The sequence below is a fragment of the Coregonus lavaretus genome (genome assembly GCF_964263955.1).
Source record: "Coregonus lavaretus genome assembly, contig: HAP1_SCAFFOLD_308, whole genome shotgun sequence".
Classification (NCBI taxonomy): Eukaryota; Metazoa; Chordata; class Actinopteri; order Salmoniformes; family Salmonidae; genus Coregonus; species Coregonus lavaretus.
Window position 1 is genome coordinate 200,473 of NW_028160494.1, and position 21,985 is coordinate 222,457.

Below are 21,985 nucleotides of genomic sequence, written 5' to 3' on the forward strand. Positions count from 1 at the left end.
TAGTGGAATAGTAACAGTAGAAGGGTTAGAGGAATAGTAACAGTAGAAGAGTTTAGGGTTAGAGGAATAGTAACAGTAGAAGGGTTAGAGGAATAGTAACAGTAGAAGGGTTAGAGGAATAGTAACAGTAGAAGGCTTAGTGGAATAGTAACAGTAGAAGGGTTAGTGGAATAGTAACTGTAGAAGGGTTAGTGGAATAGTAACTGTAGAAGGGTTAGAGGAATAATAACAGTAGAAGGGTTTAGGGTTAGAGGAATAGTAACAGTAGAAGGCTTCATGGAATAGTAACAGTAGAAGGGTTAGAGGAATAGTAACAGTAGAAGGGTTAGAGGAATAGTAACAGTAGAAGGGTTAGAGGAATAGTAACAGTAGAAGGCTTAGTGGAATAGTAACAGTAGAAAGGTTAGTGGAATAGTAACTGTAGAAGGGTTAGTGGAATAGTAACTGTAGAAGGGTTAGAGGAATAGTAACAGTAGAAGGGTTAGAGGAATAGTAACAGTAGAAGGGTTAGTGGAATAGTAAGAGTAGAAGGGTTAGTGGAATAGTAACAGTAGAAGGGTTAGAGGAAGAGTAACAGTAGAATGGTTAGTGGAATAGTAACAGTAGAAGGCTTAGTGGAAGAGTAACAGTAGAAGGGTTAGTGGAATAGTAACAGTAGAAGGGTTTAGGGTTAGAGGAATAGTAACAGTAGAAGGGTTAGTGGAATAGTAACAGTAGAAGGGTTAGTGGAATAGTAACAGTAGAAGGGTTAGAGGAATAGTAACAGTAGAATGGTTAGTGGAATAGTAACAGTAGAAGGGTTAGTGGAATAGTAACAGTAGAAGGGTTTAGGGTTAGAGGAATAGTAACAGTAGAAGGCTTAGTGGAATAGTAACAGTAGAAGAGTTTAGGGTTAGAGGAATAGTAACAGTAGAAGGCTTAGTGGAATAGTAACAGTAGAAGGGTTAGTGGAATAGTAACAGTAGAAGGGTTAGTGGAATAGTAACAGTAGAAGGGTTAGAGGAATAGTAACAGTAGAAGGGTTAGAGGAATAGTAACAGTAGAATGGTTAGAGGAATAGTAACAGTAGAAGAGTTTAGGGTTAGAGGAATAGTAACAGTAGAAGGCTTAGTGGAATAGTAACAGTAGAAGGGTTAGTTGAATAGTAACAGTAGAAGGGTTTAGGGTTAGAGGAATAGTAACAGTAGAAGGCTTAGTGGAATAGTAACAGTAGAAGAGTTTAGGGTTAGAGGAATAGTAACAGTAGAAGGCTTAGTGGAATAGTAACAGTAGAAGGGTTAGAGGAATAGTAACAGTAGAAGGGTTAGAGGAATAGTAACAGTAGAAGGGTTAGAGGAATAGTAACAGTAGAAGGGTTAGTGGAATAGTAACAGTAGAAGGGTTAGAGGAATAGTAACAGTAGAAGGGTTAGAGGACTAGGAACAGTAGAAGGGTTAGTGGAATAGTAACAGTAGAAGGGTTAGAGGAATAGTAACAGTAGAAGGGTTAGAGGAATAGTAACAGTAGAAGGGTTAGAGGAATAGTAACAGTAGAAGGGTTAGAGGAATAGTAACAGTAGAAGAGTTTAGGGTTAGAGGAATAGTAACAGTAGAAGGCTTAGTGGAATAGTAACAGTAGAAGGGTTAGTTGAATAGTAACAGTAGAAGGGTTTAGGGTTAGAGGAATAGTAACAGTAGAAGGCTTAGTGGAATAGTAACAGTAGAAGGGTTAGAGGAATAGTAACAGTAGAAGGGTTAGAGGAATAGTAACAGTAGAAGGGTTAGAGGAATAGTAACAGTAGAAGGGTTAGAGGAATAGTAACAGTAGAAGGGTTAGAGGAATAGTAACAGTAGAAGGGTTAGAGGAATAGTAACAGTAGAAGGGTTAGAGGAATAGTAACAGTAGAAGGGTTAGAGGAATAGTAACAGTAGAAGGGTTAGTGGAATAGTAACAATAGAAGGGTTAGAGGAATAGTAACAGTAGAAAGGTTTAGGGTTAGAGGAATAGTAACAGTAGAAGGGTTTAGGGTTAGAGGAATAGTAACAGTAGAAGGGTTTAGGGTTAGAGGAATAGTAACAGTAGAAGGGTTAGTGGAATAGTAACAGTAGAAGAGTTAGATGAATAGTAACAGTAGAATGGTTAGTGGAATAGTAACAGTAGGAGAGTTTAGGGTTAGAGGAATAGTAACAGTAGAAGGGTTAGTGGAATAGTAACGGTAGAAGGGTTTAGGGTTAGAGGAATAGTAACAGTAAAAGGGTTAGTGGAATAGTAACAGTAGAAGGGTTAGTGGAATAGTAACAGTAGAAGGGTTAGTGGAATAGTAACAGTAGAAGGGTTAGAGGAATAGTAACAGTAGAAGGGTTAGAGGAATAGTAACAGTAGAAGGTTTAGAGGAATAGTAACAGTAGAAGGGTTAGTGGAATAGTAACAGTAGAAGGGTTAGAGGAATAGTAACAGTAGAAGGGTTAGAGGACTAGGAACAGTAGAAGGGTTAGTGGAATAGTAACAGTAGAAGGGTTAGAGGAATAGTAACAGTAGAAGGGTTAGAGGAATAGTAACAGTAGAAGGGTTAGAGGAATAGTAACAGTAGAAGGGTTAGAGGAATAGTAACAGTAGAAGGGTTAGAGGAATAGTAACAGTAGAAGGGTTAGTGGAATAGTAACAGTAGAAGGGTTAGAGGAATAGTAACAGTAGAAGGGTTAGTGGAATAGTAACAGTAGAAGGGTTAGAGGAATAGTAACAGTAGAAGGGTTAGAGGAATAGTAACGGTAGAAGGGTTAGAGGAATAGTAACAGTAGAAGGGTTAGAGGAATAGTAACAGTAGAAGGGTTAGTGGAATATTAACAGTAGAAGGGTTAGAGGAATAGTAACAGTAGAAGGGTTAGAGGAATAGTAACAGTAGAAGGGTTAGAGGAATAGTAACAGTGGAAGGGTTAGTGGAATAGTAACAGTAGAAGGGTTAGAGGAATAGTAACAGTAGAAGGGTTAGAGGAATAGTAACAGTAGAAGGGTTAGAGGAATAGTAACAGTAGAAGGGTTAGAGGAATAGTAACAGTAGAAGGGTTAGAGGAATAGTAACAGTAGAAGGGTTAGAGGAATAGTAACAGTAGAAGGGTTAGTGGAATAGTAACAGTAGAAGGGTTAGAGGAATAGTAACAGTAGAAGGGTTTAGGGTTAGTGGAATAGTAACAGTAGAAGGGTTAGAGGAATAGTAACAGTAGAAGGGTTAGAGGAATAGTAACAGTAGAAGGGTTAGAGGAATAGTAACAGTAGAAGGGTTAGTGGAATAGTAACAGTAGAAGGGTTAGAGGAATAGTAACAGTAGAAGGGTTAGAGGAATAGTAACAGTAGAAGGGTTAGAGGAATAGTAACAGTAGAAGGGTTAGTGGAATAGTAACAGTAGAAGGGTTAGTGGAATAGTAACCGTAGAAGGGTTAGAGGAATAGTAACAGTAGAAGGGTTAGAGGAATAGTAACAGTAGAAGGGTTAGAGGAATAGTAACAGTAGAAGGGTTAGAGGAATATTAACAGTAGAAGGGTTAGAGGAATAGTAACAGTAGAAGGCTTAGTGGAATAGTAACAGTAGAAGAGTTTAGGGTTAGAGGAATAGTAACAGTAGAAGGCTTAGTGGAATAGTAACAGTAGAAGGGTTAGAGGAATAGTAACAGTAGAAGGGTTAGAGGAATAGTAACAGTAGAAGGGTTAGAGGAATAGTAACAGTAGAAGGGTTAGAGGAATAGTAACAGTAGAAGGGTTAGAGGAATAGTAACAGTAGAAGGGTTAGAGGAATAGTAACAGTAGAAGGGTTAGAGGAATAGTAACAGTAGAAGGGTTAGAGGAATAGTAACAGTAGAAGGGTTAGTGGAATAGTAACAATAGAAGGGTTAGAGGAATAGTAACAGTAGAAAGGTTTAGGGTTAGAGGAATAGTAACAGTAGAAGGGTTTAGGGTTAGAGGAATAGTAACAGTAGAAGGGTTTAGGGTTAGAGGAATAGTAACAGTAGAAGGGTTAGTGGAATAGTAACAGTAGAAGAGTTAGATGAATAGTAACAGTAGAATGGTTAGTGGAATAGTAACAGTAGGAGAGTTTAGGGTTAGAGGAATAGTAACAGTAGAAGGGTTAGTGGAATAGTAACGGTAGAAGGGTTTAGGGTTAAAGGAATAGTAACAGTAAAAGGGTTAGTGGAATAGTAACAGTAGAAGGGTTAGTGGAATAGTAACAGTAGAAGGGTTAGTGGAATAGTAACAGTAGAAGGGTTAGAGGAATAGTAACAGTAGAAGGGTTAGAGGAATAGTAACAGTAGAAGGGTTAGAGGAATAGTAACAGTAGAAGGGTTAGTGGAATAGTAACAGTAGAAGGGTTAGAGGAATAGTAACAGTAGAAGGGTTAGAGGACTAGGAACAGTAGAAGGGTTAGTGGAATAGTAACAGTAGAAGGGTTAGAGGAATAGTAACAGTAGAAGGGTTAGAGGAATAGTAACAGTAGAAGGGTTAGAGGAATAGTAACAGTAGAAGGGTTAGAGGAATAGTAACAGTAGAAGGGTTAGAGGAATAGTAACAGTAGAAGGGTTAGTGGAATAGTAACAGTAGAAGGGTTAGAGGAATAGTAACAGTAGAAGGGTTAGTGGAATAGTAACAGTAGAAGGGTTAGAGGAATAGTAACAGTAGAAGGGTTAGAGGAATAGTAACGGTAGAAGGGTTAGAGGAATAGTAACAGTAGAAGGGTTAGAAGAATAGTAACAGTAGAAGGGTTAGTGGAATATTAACAGTAGAAGGGTTTAGGGTTAGAGGAATAGTAACAGTAGAAGGGTTAGAGGAATAGTAACAGTAGAAGGGTTAGAGGAATAGTAACAGTAGAAGGGTTAGTGGAATAGTAACAGTAGAAGGGTTAGAGGAATAGTAACAGTAGAAGGGTTAGAGGAATAGTAACAGTAGAAGGGTTAGAGGAATAGTAACAGTAGAAGGGTTAGGGGAATAGTAACAGTAGAATGGTTAGAGGAATAGTAACAGTAGAAGGGTTAGAGGAATAGTAACAGTAGAAGGGTTAGTGGAATAGTAACAGTAGAAGGGTTAGAGGAATAGTAACAGTAGAAGGGTTTAGGGTTAGTGGAATAGTAACAGTAGAAGGGTTAGAGGAATAGTAACAGTAGAAGGGTTAGAGGAATAGTAACAGTAGAAGGGTTAGAGGAATAGTAACAGTAGAAGGGTTAGTGGAATAGTAACAGTAGAAGGGTTAGAGGAATAGTAACAGTAGAAGGGTTAGAGGAATAGTAACAGTAGAAGGGTTAGAGGAATAGTAACAGTAGAAGGGTTAGTGGAATAGTAACAGTAGAAGGGTTAGTGGAATAGTAACCGTAGAAGGGTTAGAGGAATAGTAACAGTAGAAGGGTTAGAGGAATAGTAACAGTAGAAGGGTTAGAGGAATAGTAACAGTAGAAGGGTTAGAGGAATAGTAACAGTAGAAGGGTTAGAGGAATAGTAACAGTAGAAGGGTTAGTGGAATAGTAACAGTAGAAGGGTTAGAGGAATAGTAACAGTAGAAGGGTTAGAGGAATAGTAACAGTAGAAGGGTTAGTGGAATAGTAACAGTAGAAGGGTTAGAGGAATAGTAACAGTAGAAGGGTTAGAGGACTAGGAACAGTAGAAGGGTTAGTGGAATAGTAACAGTAGAAGGGTTAGAGGAATAGTAACAGTAGAAGGGTTAGAGGAATAGTAACAGTAGAAGGGTTAGAGGAATAGTAACAGTAGAAGGGTTAGAGGAATAGTAACAGTAGAAGAGTTTAGGGTTAGAGGAATAGTAACAGTAGAAGGCTTAGTGGAATAGTAACAGTAGAAGGGTTAGTTGAATAGTAACAGTAGAAGGGTTTAGGGTTAGAGGAATAGTAACAGTAGAAGGCTTAGTGGAATAGTAACAGTAGAAGAGTTTAGGGTTAGAGGAATAGTAACAGTAGAAGGGTTAGTGGAATAGTAACAGTAGAAGGGTTAGAGGAATAGTAACAGTAGAAGGGTTAGAGGAATAGTAACAGTAGAAGGGTTAGAGGAATAGTAACAGTAGAAGGGTTAGAGGAATAGTAACAGTAGAAGGGTTAGAGGAATAGTAACAGTAGAAGGGTTAGAGGAATAGTAACAGTAGAAGGGTTAGTGGAATAGTAACAATAGAAGGGTTAGAGGAATAGTAACAGTAGAAAGGTTTAGGGTTAGAGGAATAGTAACAGTAGAAGGGTTTAGGGTTAGAGGAATAGTAACAGTAGAAGGGTTTAGGGTTAGAGGAATAGTAACAGTAGAAGGGTTAGTGGAATAGTAACAGTAGAAGAGTTAGATGAATAGTAACAGTAGAATGGTTAGTGGAATAGTAACAGTAGGAGAGTTTAGGGTTAGAGGAATAGTAACAGTAGAAGGGTTAGTGGAATAGTAACGGTAGAAGGGTTTAGGGTTAGAGGAATAGTAACAGTAAAAGGGTTAATGGAATAGTAACAGTAGAAGGGTTAGTGGAATAGTAACAGTAGAAGGGTTAGTGGAATAGTAACAGTAGAAGGGTTAGAGGAATAGTAACAGTAGAAGGGTTAGAGGAATAGTAACAGTAGAAGGGTTAGAGGAATAGTAACAATAGAAGGGTTAGTGGAATAGTAACCGTAGAAGGGTTAGAGGAATAGTAACAGTAGAAGGGTTAGAGGACTAGGAACAGTAGAAGGGTTAGTGGAATAGTAACAGTAGAAGGGTTAGAGGAATAGTAACAGTAGAAGGGTTAGAGGAATAGTAACAGTAGAAGGGTTAGAGGAATAGTAACAGTAGAAGGGTTAGAGGAATAGTAACAGTAGAAGGGTTAGAGGAATAGTAACGGTAGAAGGGTTAGAGGAATAGTAACAGTAGAAGGGTTAGAGGAATAGTAACAGTAGAAGGGTTAGTGGAATATTAACAGTAGAAGGGTTTAGGGTTAGAGGAATAGTAACAGTAGAAGGGTTACAGGAATAGTAACAGTAGAAGGGTTAGAGGAATAGTAACAGTAGAAGGGTTAGAGGAATAGTAACAGTAGAAGGGTTAGAGGAATAGTAACAGTAGAAGGGTTAGTGGAATAGTAACAGTAGAAGGGTTAGAGGAATAGTAACAGTAGAAGGGTTAGAGGAATAGTAACAGTAGAAGGGTTATGTCAGAGTGGTGTGTGTAGGTGAGTGGAAGGAATCAAGCGCAGGACCCAGGATGACTTCAACCGTCTTTAGTAATGTTCCCAAAACAACGAGAACAATGAGTCGCCAACCCAACCGGGTGGCGCAAACAATTACGCACAAAACACAGTGCGTCAAAACAAGAAAAGCGCACGCAGTGCGAGCTCTCGGGAAAACACAACGAGAGAATACAATAAACTTCACAGAGGCAGGCTGACAATGAACAATCACGCATAACACCTGACCCAAGCACACGAAACTAAATAGGGAAACAATTAAGACACAAATAAGGGACAGGTGTTATGAACAGACAAAACCAAATGAACATGAAACATAGAACGGTGGCAGCTAGTACTCCGGAGACGACGACCGCCGAAGCCTGCCCGAACAAGGAAGAGGAGCAGCCTCGGCCGAAACCGTGACAGTACCCCCCCCTTGACGCGCGGCTCCAGCCGTGCGCCGACCCGGAGCTCGGGGACGACCCGGACGACGCGGAGCAGGGCGCGCAGGATGACCCCGATGGAAATCGGTCAGTAGGGACTGGTCTAATACGTCCCTCCTTGGCACCCAGCACCGCTCCTCCGGACCGTACCCCTCCCACTCCACGAGATATTGAAGACCCCCCATCCGGCGCCTAGAATCCAGGATGGACCTCACGGTGTACGCCGGAGCCCCCTCGATGTCCAACGGGGGCGGAGGAGTCTCCTCAATCTCAAAGTCCTGGAGTGGACCAGCTACCACCGGCCTGAGGAGAGACACATGGAACGAGGGGTTAATATTTTTGTAATCAACAGGTAGTTCTAACCTATAACTCACCTCGTTCAATCTCCTCAGGACTTTAAATGGCCCCACAAACCGCCGACCCAGCTTCCGGCAGGGCAGGCGGAGGGGCAGGTTTCTGGTTGAGAGCCAGACTCGATCTCCAGGTGCGTACACTGGCCCCTCACTGCGGTGTAGGTCGGCGCTCGTCTTCTGTCGACGTATGGCACGCTGCAGATGGACGTGTGCAGCGTCCCACGTCTCTTCCGAGCGCCGCACCCACTCATCCACAGCGGGGGCCTCGATCTGGCTCTCATGCCATGGTGCCAGAACCGGCAGGTACCCTAATACACACTGAAAAGGGGTTAGTTGGGTGGAGGAGTGGCGAAGAGAGTTCTGTGCCATCTCGGCCCAGGGCACATATCTCGCCCACTCCTCCGGCCGGCCCTGACAGTATGACCTCAGAAACCTACCCACGTCCTGGTTGACACGTTCAACCTGCCCATTACTCTCCGGGTGGTAACCCGAGGTAAGGCTTACCGAAACCCCCAACCGTTCCATAAATGCTCTCCACACTCTAGAGGTGAACTGGGGGCCTCGGTCAGACACTATATCCTCGGGTACCCCGTAGTGCCGGAAGACATGGGTGAACAGAGCCTCTGCGGTCTGTAGGGCAGTGGGTAGACCCGGCATGGGAAGGAGACGACAGGCCTTAGAGAACCGATCCACAACGACCAGGATGGTAGTGTTCCCCTGTGAGGGGGGAAGGTCGGTAACAAAATCCACCGAGAGGTGGGACCAGGGTCGTTGTGGAATAGGCAGGGGTTGTAACTTACCCCTGGGCAAATGTCTGGGTGCCTTACACTGGGCACACACCGAACAGGAGGAGACATAAATCCTCACATCCCTAGCTAACGTTGGCCACCAGTACTTCGTGCTCAGGCAGTGCACTGTCCGGCCGATACCCGGATGGCCAGAGGAGGGGGACGTATGAGCCCAACAAATGAGGCGATCGCGTACCTCGAGCGGAACGTACGTCCGACCCACAGGACACTGTGGAGGACTCGGGTCGGTGCGTAACGCCCGCTCGATCTCACCATCAACCTCCCACACCACCGGAGCAACCAGACAGGACTCCGGTAGTATGGGCGTGGACTCAACTGACCTCTCCTCTGCGTCATACCGCCGAGACAGAGCATCTGCCTTCCCGTTCTGGGACCCAGGGATGTATGTGATTTTAAACACAAACCGGGCTAGGAACATAGTCCAGCGAGCCTGGCGAGGATTCAGTCTCCTAGCTGCCCGGATGTACTCCAGGTTACGATGGTCAGTTAGAATGAGGAAAGGGTGTTGAGCCCCCTCGAGCCAATGCCGCCACACCTTTAGGGCCTGTACCACGGCTAACAGCTCCCTGTCTCCTACGTCATAATTCCGCTCCGCCGGACTGAGCTTCTTACTGTAAAACGCACAGGGACGGAGTTTAGGTGGAGTGCCAGAACGCTGGGAAAGAACGGCCCCTATCCCGGCCTCTGACGCGTCCACCTCTACTTGGAACGGTAAAGAGGGATCCGGATGCGCCAACACCGGCGCCGAGGTAAACAGGTCCTTCAGTCTCCCAAATGCCCTGTCCGCCTCAGCTGACCACTGCAAGCGCACCGGACCCCCCTTTAACAGAGACGTTATGGGAGCTGCCACCTGTCCAAAACCCCGGATAAACCTCCGGTAATAATTCGCAAAACCCAAGAACCGTTGCACCTCCTTCACAGTGGTTGGGGTCTGCCAATTACGCACAGCTGACACCCGGTCTACCTCCATCTTCACCCCTGACGCAGATAACTGGTAACCCAGAAAGGAGACCGACTTCTGGAAAAACAGACATTTCTCTGCCTTGACATATAGGTCATGCTCCAACAGCCTCCTCAATACTCGGCGCACCAGGGCTACATGCTCAGCACGGGTAGGACTATACACCAGAATGTCGTCGATGTACACCACTACTCCCTGTCCCTGCATGTCCCGGAAAATCTCATCGACGAAGGATTGGAAGACTGAGGGAGCATTCATCAACCCATATGGCATGACTAGATACTCGTAGTGTCCGGAAGTCGTGCTAAACGCTGTCTTCCATTCATCGCCCTCTCGAATGCGCACCAAGTTATATGCGCTCCTAAGATCCAATTTTGTAAAGAACTGCGCACCGTGCAGTGACTCCGTCATAGTCGCAATCAGAGGAAGTGGATAGCTGTACTTCACTGTGATCTGATTGAGACCGCGGTAATCAATACACGGGCGCAGACCTCCATCCTTTTTCTTCACAAAAAAGAAACTTGAGGAAGCGGGTGAAACGGAGGTCCGTATGTATCCCTGTCTAAGAGACTCAGAGATGTACGTCTCCATAGCCTTTCTCTCCTCTTGAGACAAGGGATACACATGGCTCCGCGGGAGAGCTGCTCCTGACTGGAGATCTATCGCACAATCCCCCCGTCTATGAGGCGGCAGCTGCGCCGCCCTAGTCTTACTGAACGCCAGTGCCAAATCCTCATACTCGGGGGGAATCTGCAGTGCTGGCATTAGATTCGGACTCTCCACCGAGGTCGCCCCTATGGAAACACCCAGACACCGCCCCTCACATTGAGCAGACCACCCTTTAAGAGCTTTCTCTCGCCACTTAATAATAGGGTCATGAGTCATCAACCAGGGAAGACCCAGCACTACCGGATACGCAGGAGAGTCAATCAGATAGAGCTGAATTCTCTCCTCATGACCCTCCTGCGCCATCATCTGAAGGGGTGCTGTGACTTCCCTAATCAACCCAGACCCTAACGGACGGCTATCTAGGGCATGGACGGGGAAAGGCTTATCCACTGGAAGGAGGGGAATCCCTAACTCTATACAAAACTGGCGATCTACAAAATTCCCAGCTGCGCCTGAATCTACCAGCGCCTTATGCTGGGAACGAGGTGCAACCTGTGGGAAACAAACAGGCAAGGTTAGGTGCACGACAGAAAGCTCTGGGTAAGCAGGGCGCCTACTCACCTGGGTGGACCCCCCAATGCGTGACCTGCCTTCTCCCTCACTAGAGAACCCGCCCCAACACCTAGCCGCGGTGTGCCCTCCACGACCACAGTTGGTGCAAGGGCCGGGTCCCCTCGGGCTCCTCCTCCTCCGTTCCCTAGCGCCAGCACCTCCGAGCTCCATAGGGCTCGGCTCGGAGGTGCTGGAGAGTGGAATGGGCGAACCCCCCCTCCCGGGACGCCCACGGGTGGCGAGCAGGGTATCCAGCCGGATGGCCATGTCGACAAGCTGGTCGAAAGTCAACGAAGTGTCCCTGCACGCCAACTCTCGCTGGACGTCCTCCCGGAGGCTGCAGCGGAAATGGTCGATATGGGCCCGCTCATTCCACCCTGCATCAGCCGCTAGGGTCCGAAACTCCAAGGCAAAGTCCTGGGCGCTCCTCATCCCCTGTCGGAGGTAGAATAGCCACTCCCCCGCCGCCTTCCCCTCTGGTGGATGGTCGAACACAGCACGGAAGCGGCGGGAGAACTCCGCATAGTTCGTGGTAGCGGCGTCCATTCTCCTCCACTCGGCGTTGGCCCACTCCAACGCCTTGCCGGTGAGACAGGAGATGAGGGCTGAGACGCTCTCGTGTCCCGAGGGCGCCGGGTGTACGGTGGCGAGGTAGAGCTCCACCTGCAGCAGGAACCCTTGACACCCGGCAGTGGAGCCGTCGTACGCCCTCGGGAGCGAGAGCCGAATCCCACTTGGTTCCGGAGATGAGACAGGAGGGCTGACCGATGGAGCTGGGTCGGTTCGTGGAGGTGTGGGAACCCCGCTGGTCTCCCATCGGTGCAGGGTATTCATCACCCCCTCCAGGGCGTGACAGACCTGATTGATGCGGTCCTCCTGACCACGAAGACGTTCAGCCATCTCGGCTGTCGGCGTGGTCTCTCCTGCTGATTCCATGATAGATGCATGATTCTGTCAGAGTGGTGTGTGTAGGTGAGTGGAAGGAATCAAGCGCAGGACCCAGGATGACTTCAACCGTCTTTAGTAATGTTCCCAAAACAACGAGAACAATGAGTCGCCAACCCAACCGGGTGGCGCAAACAATTACGCACAAAACACAGTGCGTCAAAACAAGAAAAGCGCACGCAGTGCGAGCTCTCGGGAAAACACAACGAGAGAATACAATAAACTTCACAGAGGCAGGCTGACAATGAACAATCACGCATAACACCTGACCCAAGCACACGAAACTAAATAGGGAAACAATTAAGACACAAATAAGGGACAGGTGTTATGAACAGACAAAACCAAATGAACATGAAACATAGAACGGTGGCAGCTAGTACTCCGGAGACGACGACCGCCGAAGCCTGCCCGAACAAGGAAGAGGAGCAGCCTCGGCCGAAACCGTGACAGGTTAGAGGAATAGTAACAGTAGAAGGGTTAGAGGAATAGTAACAGTAGAAGGGTTAGAGGAATAGTAACAGTAGAAGGGTTAGTGGAATAGTAACAGTAGAAGGGTTAGAGGAATAGTAACAGTAGAAGGGTTTAGGGTTAGTGGAATAGTAACAGTAGAAGGGTTAGAGGAATAGTAACAGTAGAAGGGTTAGAGGAATAGTAACAGTAGAAGGGTTAGAGGAATAGTAACAGTAGAAGGGTTAGTGGAATAGTAACAGTAGAAGGGTTAGAGGAATAGTAACAGTAGAAGGGTTAGAGGAATAGTAACAGTAGAAGGGTTAGAGGAATAGTAACAGTAGAAGGGTTAGTGGAATAGTAACAGTAGAAGGGTTAGTGGAATAGTAACCGTAGAAGGGTTAGAGGAATAGTAACAGTAGAAGGGTTAGAGGAATAGTAACAGTAGAAGGGTTAGAGGAATAGTAACAGTAGAAGGGTTAGAGGAATAGTAACAGTAGAAGGGTTAGAGGAATAGTAACAGTAGAAGGGTTAGAGGAATAGTAACAGTAGAAGGGTTAGAGGAATAGTAACAGTAGAAGGGTTAGTGGAATAGTAACAGTAGAAGGGTTAGAGGAATAGTAACAGTAGAAGGGTTAGTGGAATAGTAACAGTAGAAGGGTTAGAGGAATAGTAACAGTAGAAGGGTTAGAGGAATAGTAACAGTAGAAGGGTTAGAGGAATAGTAACAGTAGAAGTGTTAGAGGAATAGTAACAGTAGAAGGGTTAGAGGAATAGTAACAGTAGAAGGGTTAGTGGAATAGTAACAGTAGAAGGGTTAGAGGAATAGTAACAGTAGAAGGGTTAGTGGAATAGTAACAGTAGAAGGGTTAGAGGAATAGTAACAGTAGAAGGGTTAGAGGAATAGTAACGGTAGAAGGGTTAGAGGAATAGTAACAGTAGAAGGGTTAGAGGAATAGTAACAGTAGAAGGGTTAGTGGAATATTAACAGTAGAAGGGTTTAGGGTTAGAGGAATAGTAACAGTAGAAGGGTTAGTGGAATAGTAACAGTAGAAGGGTTAGAGGAATAGTAACAGTAGAAGGGTTAGTGGAATAGTAACAGTAGAAGGGTTAGAGGAATAGTAACAGTAGAAGGGTTAGTGGAATAGTAACAGTAGAAGGGTTAGTGGAATAGTAACAGTAGAAGGGTTAGAGGAATAGTAACAGTAGAAGGGTTAGAGGAATAGTAACAGTAGAAGGGTTAGTGGAATAGTAACAGTAGAAGGGTTTAGGGTTAGTGGAATAGTAACAGTAGAAGGGTTAGAGGAATAGTAACAGTAGAAGGGTTAGAGGAATAGTAACAGTAGAAGGGTTAGAGGAATAGTAACAGTAGAAGGGTTAGTGGAATAGTAACGGTAGAAGGGTTAGAGGAATAGTAACAGTAGAAGGGTTAGAGGAATAGTAACAGTAGAAGGGTTAGTGGAATAGTAACAGTAGAAGGGTTAGAGGAATAGTAACAGTAGAAGGGTTAGAGGAATAGTAACAGTAGAAGGGTTAGAGGAATAGTAACAGTAGAAGGGTTAGTGGAATAGTAACAGTAGAAGGGTTAGTGGAATAGTAACCGTAGAAGGGTTAGAGGAATAGTAACAGTAGAAGGGTTAGAGGAATAGTAACAGTAGAAGGGTTAGAGGAATAGTAACAGTAGAAGGGTTAGAGGAATAGTAACAGTAGAAGGGTTAGAGGAATAGTAACAGTAGAAGGGTTAGTGGAATAGTAACAGTAGAAGGGTTAGAGGAATAGTAACAGTAGAAGGGTTTAGGGTTAGAGGAATAGTAACAGTAGAAGGGTTAGAGGAATAGTAACAGTAGAAGGGTTAGAGGAATAGTAACAGTAGAAGGGTTAGAGGAATAGTAACAGTAGAAGGGTTAAAGAGCTCATTTAAAAAGCTTGAAGTTCCTGAAGATCCAGGAGAGTAAATGTACCTTCTTTCCCACACTACTCCTTATAAGGGTTGCTACGTTGACCTGAGACAGTCTTATTCTAGTTTAATTGTGCTACTTAGTAAAGACATGTTTAGAATGGTTTAGTTTAGTTCATTAGGATCCGTATTAGCTGTTGCTCTTTCAGCAGCTACTCATCCTGGGGCCCAGATGGTAATGAAAACAATGTATATTTTAGTTTAATCAACATTGTACTGTAGTTGTGGTTGTGACACACTGAGCAAAGACAGAATGGTATTAATCAACACATTTAAACACAATGGTTGTGATTCTGATTCAGATTCTGTGGCCTGGTTACTGTCATTTTTCTGCTCTTATGCCAAGTTTCCAACTCCTTATAACACATTGTCACACAAATCTTGATAATGAGGGATAAGCAGTTGACATGATAGCACAAGCAGATCTGGGACCCGTCTGCAATGGTTGTAGTGTAGTTGTGGTTGTGACTGTAGTCCAACGTTAACTCTGTGACCTCTATCCCCTGACTCTCCCAGCGCTGCATGAAGGTGACAAGGAGGATGACTATGCTGACATCCTGATCTACGTGACGGGCTGCGTGCTCTTCATCCTGGCCGTCGTCATCATCATCCTCTGTCGTATGAGGATGTCTACCCAGAAGACCCTGCCCTCCCCGCCCATACAGAAACTCTCCAAGTTCCCCTTAAAGAGACAGGTAACAGAAAGTAGATACAAGATTTCCAACAAACCTTTAAACCTTTATACCTTCCTCTCTTCCTATGTTACTGTAGCAGACATTGGCCTTTTATCAATTACATGTTCTCACCGCCTGCGACCTCTCTCCTCCGTCCTCTCTCGCCTCCTTTTGAAAAAGGTCAAAGTTAATCGGGGAGAGCCGGTGAGCAGAGTGAACGTGGATGGAAATGAGAAGGTCCTTCTCCCCTCGCGTCATTTGGCAAATAATGTTTACAGGAGTTGGTTCACAAAATAAATGTGTAAAGTGATCAAACAAATTAAGTTAGTTGTGCAAGACATTTTCTAGATAAAACAATAAGTAACTGGCCTCCCAAGTGGCGCAGCGGTCTAAGGCACTGCATCGCACTGTTGCGGCGTCACTACAGACCCGGGTTTGATCCCAGGCTGGGTCACAACCGGCCGGGACTAGGAGTCCCATATGGCGCCGCACAATTGGCCCAGCGTTGTCCGGGTTAGGGGAGGGTTTGGCCCAGCGTTGTCCGGGTTAGGGGAGGGTTTGGCCCAGCGTTGTCCGGGTTAGGGGAGGGTTTGGCCCAGCGTTGTCCGGGTTAGGGGAGGGTTTGGCCCAGCGTTGTCCGGGTTAGGGGAGGGTTTGGCCCAGCGTTGTCCGGGTTAGGGGAGGGTTTGGCCCAGCGTTGTCCGGGTTAGGGGAGGGTTTGGCCCAGCGTTGTCCGGGTTAGGGGAGGGTTTGACTGGGGGGGGCTTTACTTGGTTCATTGCGCTCTAGCGACTCCTTGTGGCGGACTGTGCGCCTGCAGGCTGACTTTGGTCGTCAGTTGAACAGTGTTTCCTCCGACACATTGGTGCTTCTGGGTTAAGCGGGTGGGTGTTAAGAAGCGTGGCTCGGCGGTTCATGTTTCAGAGGACGCATGACTCGACCTTTGCCTCTCCTGAGCCCGTTGGGGAGTTGCAGCGATGAGACAAGATCGTCATTGGATATCACGAAATTGGGGAGAAAACAGGGGTACAACAACAAAAAATAACATATTGTGGGGATGTTTTTCTCCTCTGACAAAACAAAGCTGATTCAAAGTGCTGTGGCAGATTTCAAATGTCTTCCGTGGTAGGTTACACATGAGTATCCTCGATGAAAGGAAGCTATGGAGGAGGGTAGGACTCTCTTCTGTTTGCCTACTAACAAACTGACACACTCCTCGACCTCTCAATCACTTATCTCACTGTGAGGGGCCTGTTTCTCAAACTAGACACTCTAATGTATTTGTCCTCTTGCTCAGTTGTGCACCGGGGCCTCCCACTCCTCTTTCTATTCTGGTTAGAGCCAGTTTGCGCTGTTCTGTGAAAGGAGTAGTACACAGCGTTGTCTTCAGTTTCTTGGCAATTTCTCGCATGGAATAGCCTTCATTTCTCAGAACAAGAATAGACTGACGAGTTTCAGAAGAAAGTTATTTGTTTCTGGCCATTTTGAGCCTGTAATCGAACCCACAATTGCTGATGCTCCAGATACTCAACTAGTCTCAAGAAGGCCAGTTGTATTGCTTCTTTAATCAGCACAACAGTTTTCAGCTGTGCTAACATAATTGCAAAAGGGTTTTCTAATGACCAATTAGCCTTTTAAAATGATAAACTTGGATTAGCAAACACAACGTGCCATTGGAACACAGGACTGATGGTTGCTGATAATGGGCCTCTGTACGCCTATGTAGATATTCCATTAAAAACCAGCCGTTTCCAGCTACAATAGCCATTTACAACATTAACAATGTCTGCACTGTATTTCTGATCAATTTGATGTTATTTTAATGGACAAAAAAAATGCTTTTCTTTCGAAAACAAGGACATTTCTAAGTGACCCCAAACTTTTGAACGGTTGTGTATGTGTATATATATATATATATGCACTATATATTCAAATTAGTGGATTTGGCTATTTCAGCCACACCTTTGCTGAGAGGTGTATAGAATCGAGCACACAGCCATGCAATCTCCATAGACAAACATTGGCAGTAGAATGGCCTTACTGAAGAGCTCAGTGACTTTCAACGTGGCACCGTCATAGGATGCCAACTTTCCAACAAGTCAGTTCGTCAAATTTCTGCCCTGCTAGAGCTGCCCCGGTCAACTGTAAGTGCTGTTATTGTGAAGTGGAAACATCTAGGAGCAACAACGGCTCAGCCGCGAAGTGGTAGACCACACAAGCTCACAGAACGGGACTGCCAAGTGCTGTCCTCGGTTGCAACACTCACTACCGAGTTCTAAACTGCCTCTGGAAGCAACATCAGCACAAGAACTGTTCGTCGGGAGCTTCATGAAATGGGTTTCCATGGCCGAGCAGCCGCACACAAGCCTAAGATCACCATGTGCAATGCCAAGCGTCGGCTGGAGGGGTGTAAAGCTCGCTGCCATTGGACTCTGGAGCAGTGGAAACGAGTTCTGTGGAGTGATAAATCACGCTTCACCATCTGGCAGTCCGACAGACGAATCTGGATTTGGTGGATGCCAGGAGAATGCTACCTGCCCCAATGCATAGTGCCAACTGTAAAGTTTGGTGGAGGAAAAATAATGGTCTGAGGCCACTTAGTTCCAGTGAAGGGAAACCTTAACGCTACACCATACAATGACATTCTAGAAGGTTCTGTGCTTCCAACTTTGTGGCAACAGTTTGGGTTAAGGCCCTTTCCTGTTTCTGCATGACAATGCCCCCGTGCGCAAAGCGATGTCCATACAGAAAGGGTTTGTTGAGATCGGTGTGGAAGAACTTGACTGGCCTGCACAGAGCCCTGACCTCAACCCCATCGAACACCTTTGGGATGAATTGGAACGTCCACTGTGAGCCAGGCCTAATCGCCCAACATCAGTGCCCGACCTCACTAATGGTCTTGTGGCTGAATGGAAGCAAGTCCCTGCAGCAATGTTCCAACATCTAGTGGAAAGCCTTCCCAGAAGAGTGGAGGCTGTTATAGCAGTAAAGGGGGGACCAACTCTATAATAATAATAATAATATGCCATTTAGCAGACGCTTTTATCCAAAGCGACTTACAGTCATGTGCGCATACATTTTTACGTATGGGTGGTCCCGGGGATCGAACCCACTACCCTGGCGTTACAAGCATCATGCTCTACCAGCTGAGCTACAGAGGACCACTATATCCATATTAATGCCCATGATTTTAGAATGAGATGTTCGACGAGCAGCTGTCCACATACTTTTGGTCATGTAGTGTATGTATATACCACTACTGTCTCTATACCACTACCACTACTTTATCCTGCCCTGCTCCTAATACTCCCAGATATACACCCGTCACTGAAGAAGACCGGAGGTTTCAGAGAGGAGGCCATCTTTCAAAGAAATGACCCAGTGGAGTGAATCAACCTGATGCACCCTGCCTGTTGAAACAGCACATTCCTCTCCTCCCTCGTCCCTCGCTCCTCTTCAGAGATTATAACAGTCTGTCTTTATCACCCAGCAGGTTTCCTTGGAGTCTAACTCCTCCATGAACTCCAACACACCATTGGTCAGGATTGCACGCCTGTCGTCCAGCGATGGACCAATGCTGTCCAACGTCTCAGAGCTGGAGCTTCCATCAGACCCCAAATGGGAGTTCTCTAGGACCAGGTGAGACAGAGAGATACCCGTTACCTTAGCAACGCCTGGAGAAATACCATAGCTAGCACTGTAGTACTCAGTACATCAGTCTGTTACCAAGAGACAGCTGGGTGGCTTTAGACTTGTTGTTTAGATAATGCTGCTGCAGGAAATAATTATTTTGAGGATTAAAATACACAGATAATATTTTGGACATCATTAGATCACTTTCTTGGATCTCCCAGATAAGAGTTGTGGTTGTGTTTCAGTCTAACTAGTTGTGGTTGTGTTTCAGTCTAACTAGTTGTGGTTGTGTTGTGGTTGTGTTTCAGTCTAACTAGTTGTGGTTGTGTTGTGGTTGTGTTTCAGTCTAACTAGTTGTGGTTGTGTTGTGGTTCTGTTTCAGTCTAACTAGTTGTGGTTGTGTTGTGGTTGTGTTTCAGTCTAACTAGTTGTGGTTGTGTTGTGGTTGTGTTTCAGTCTAACTAGTTGTGGTTGTGTTTCAATCTAACTAGTTGTGGTTGTGTTTCAGTCTAACTAGTTGTGGTTGTGTTTCAGTCTAACTAGTTGTGGTTGTGTTGTGGTTGTGTTTCAGTCTAACTAGTTGTGGTTGTGTTGTGGTTGTGTTTCAGTCTAACTAGTTGTGGTTGTGTTGTGGTTGTTTCAGTCTAACTAGTTGTGGTTGTGTTGTGGTTGTGTTTCAGTCTAACTAGTTGTGGTTGTGTTGTGGTTGTGTTTCAGTCTAACTAGTTGTGGTTGTGTTGTGGTTGTGTTTCAGTCTAACTAGTTGTGGTTGTGTTGTGGTTGTGTTTCAGTCTAACTAGTTGTGGTTGTGTTTCAGTCTAACTAGTTGTGGTTGTGTTTCAGTCTAACTAGTTGTGGTTGTGTTTCAGTCTAACTAGTTGTGGTTGTGTTGTGGTTGTGTTTCAGTCTAACTAGTTGTGGTTGTGTTGTGGTTCTGTTTCAGTCTAACTAGTTGTGGTTGTGTTGTGGTTGTGTTTCAGTCTAACTAGTTGTGGTTGTGTTGTGGTTGTGTTTCAGTCTAACTAGTTGTGGTTGTGTTTCAATCTAACTAGTTGTGGTTGTGTTTCAGTCTAACTAGTTGTGGTTGTGTTGTGGTTGTGTTTCAGTCTAACTAGTTGTGGTTGTGTTGTGGTTGTGTTTCAGTCTAACTAGTTGTGGTTGTGTTTCAGTCTAACTAGTTGTGGTTGTGTTTCAGTCTAACTAGTTGTGGTTGTGTTGTGGTTGTGTTTCAGTCTAACTAGTTGTGGTTGTGTTGTGGTTGTGTTTCAGTCTAACTAGTTGTGGTTGTGTTGTGGTTGTGTTTCAGTCTAACTAGTTGTGGTTGTTTCAGTCTAACTAGTTGTGGTTGTGTTGTGGTTGTGTTTCAGTCTAACTAGTTGTGGTTGTGTTGTGGTTGTGTTTCAGTCTAACTAGTTGTGGTTGTGTTGTGGTTGTGTTTCAGTCTAACTAGTTGTGGTTGTGTTTCAGTCTAACTAGTTGTGGTTGTGTTTCAGTCTAACTAGTTGTGGTTGTGTTTCAGTCTAACTAGTTGTGGTTGTGTTGTGGTTGTGTTTCAGTCTAACTAGTTGTGGTTGTGTTGTGGTTGTGTTTCAGTCTAACTAGTTGTGGTTGTGTTGTGGTTGTGTTTCAGTCTAACTAGTTGTGGTTGTGTTGTGGTTGTGTTTCAGTCTAACTAGTTGTGGTTGTGTTGTGGTTGTGTTTCAGTCTAACTAGTTGTGGTTGTGTTGTGGTTCTGTTTCAGTCTAACTAGTTGTGGTTGTGTTGTGGTTGTGTTTCAGTCTAACTAGTTGTGGTTGTGTTGTGGTTGTGTTTCAGTCTAACTAGTTGTGGTTGTGTTTCAATCTAACTAGTTGTGGTTGTGTTTCAGTCTAACTAGTTGTGGTTGTGTTGTGGTTGTGTTTCAGTCTAACTAGTTGTGGTTGTGTTGTGGTTGTGTTTCAGTCTAACTAGTTGTGGTTGTGTTTCAGTCTAACTAGTTGTGGTTGTGTTTCAGTCTAACTAGTTGTGGTTGTGTTGTGGTTGTGTTTCAGTCTAACTAGTTGTGGTTGTGTTGTGGTTGTGTTTCAGTCTAACTAGTTGTGGTTGTGTTGTGGTTGTGTTTCAGTCTAACTAGTTGTGGTTGTGTTTCAGTCTAACTAGTTGTGGTTGTGTTGTGGTTGTGTTTCAGTCTAACTAGTTGTGGTTGTGTTGTGGTTGTGTTTCAGTCTAACTAGTTGTGGTTGTGTTGTGGTTGTGTTTCAGTCTAACTAGTTGTGGTTGTGTTGTGGTTGTGTTTCAGTCTAACTAGTTGTGGTTGTGTTTCAGTCTAACTAGTTGTGGTTGTGTTGTGGTTGTGTTTCAGTCTAACTAGTTGTGGTTGTGTTGTGGTTGTGTTTCAGTCTAACTAGTTGTGGTTGTTTCAGTCTAACTAGTTGTGGTTGTGTTGTGGTTGTGTTTCAGTCTAACTAGTTGTGGTTGTGTTGTGGTTGTGTTTCAGTCTAACTAGTTGTGGTTGTGTTGTGGTTGTGTTTCAGTCTAACTAGTTGTGGTTGTGTTGTGGTTGTGTTTCAGTCTAACTAGTTGTGGTTGTGTTGTGGTTGTGTTTCAGTCTAACTAGTTGTGGTTGTGTTTCAGTCTAACTAGTTGTGGTTGTGTTGTGGTTGTGTTTCAGTCTAACTAGTTGTGGTTGTGTTGTGGTTGTGTTTCAGACTAACTAGTTGTGGTTGTGTTGTGGTTGTGTTTCAGTCTAACTAGTTGTGGTTGTGTTTCAGTCTAACTAGTTGTGGTTGTGTTGTGGTTGTGTTTCAGACTAACTGGTTCTCTGTAGCTCAGCTGGTAGAGCACGGCACTTGTAACGCCAAGGTAGTGGGTTCGATCCCCGGGACCACCCATACACAAAAATGTATGCACGCATGACTGTAAGTCGCTTTGGATAAAAGCGTCTGCTAAATGGCATATTATTATATTATTATTAACTGGTTGTGGTTGTGTTGTGGTTGTGTTTCAGTCTAACTAGTTGTGGTTGTGTTTCAGTCTAACTAGTTGTGGTTGTGTTGTGGTTGTGTTTCAGTCTAACTAGTTGTGGTTGTGTTTCAGACTAACGCTGGGTAAACCTCTGGGAGAAGGCTGCTTCGGTCAGGTGGTGATGGCAGAGGCCATCGGGATCGACAAGGAGAAACCCAACAAACCCCTCAACGTCGCTGTGAAGATGCTCAAAGGTTGTTGTTTCAGTTTCAAGTTTTAATGTTATGTGCACAAGTACAGTGAAATGCTTGTCTTACCAGCTCTAACCACAACAATGCAGTAATCAATATCAATGTAGTACTAAAAATAACAAGGTACAACAGAAACACAATAAATTAAACTAAGAAATATGAAGAACACGATAAATTAAGTAAGCCTACTATATACAGGGTCAGTTCT

At 44.7% G+C, this 21,985-nt stretch overlaps 1 protein-coding gene across 1 annotated transcript in view; it reads left to right on the top strand.

The window, feature by feature from the left end:
• LOC311121749 (fibroblast growth factor receptor 3-like) overlaps positions 1-21,985 on the top strand; it is a gene marked incomplete at its 5' end in the record, with an annotated part of 221,422 nt that overhangs the window by 170,497 nt on the left and 28,940 nt on the right. Inside the window, 3 exons of the mRNA XM_084196201.1 lie at positions 14,793-14,971; positions 18,441-18,589; positions 21,659-21,780. Coding sequence (XP_084052327.1) covers positions 14,793-14,971; positions 18,441-18,589; positions 21,659-21,780 — 450 coding nt within the window. The remainder of the gene's footprint in view (positions 1-14,792; positions 14,972-18,440; positions 18,590-21,658; positions 21,781-21,985) is intronic.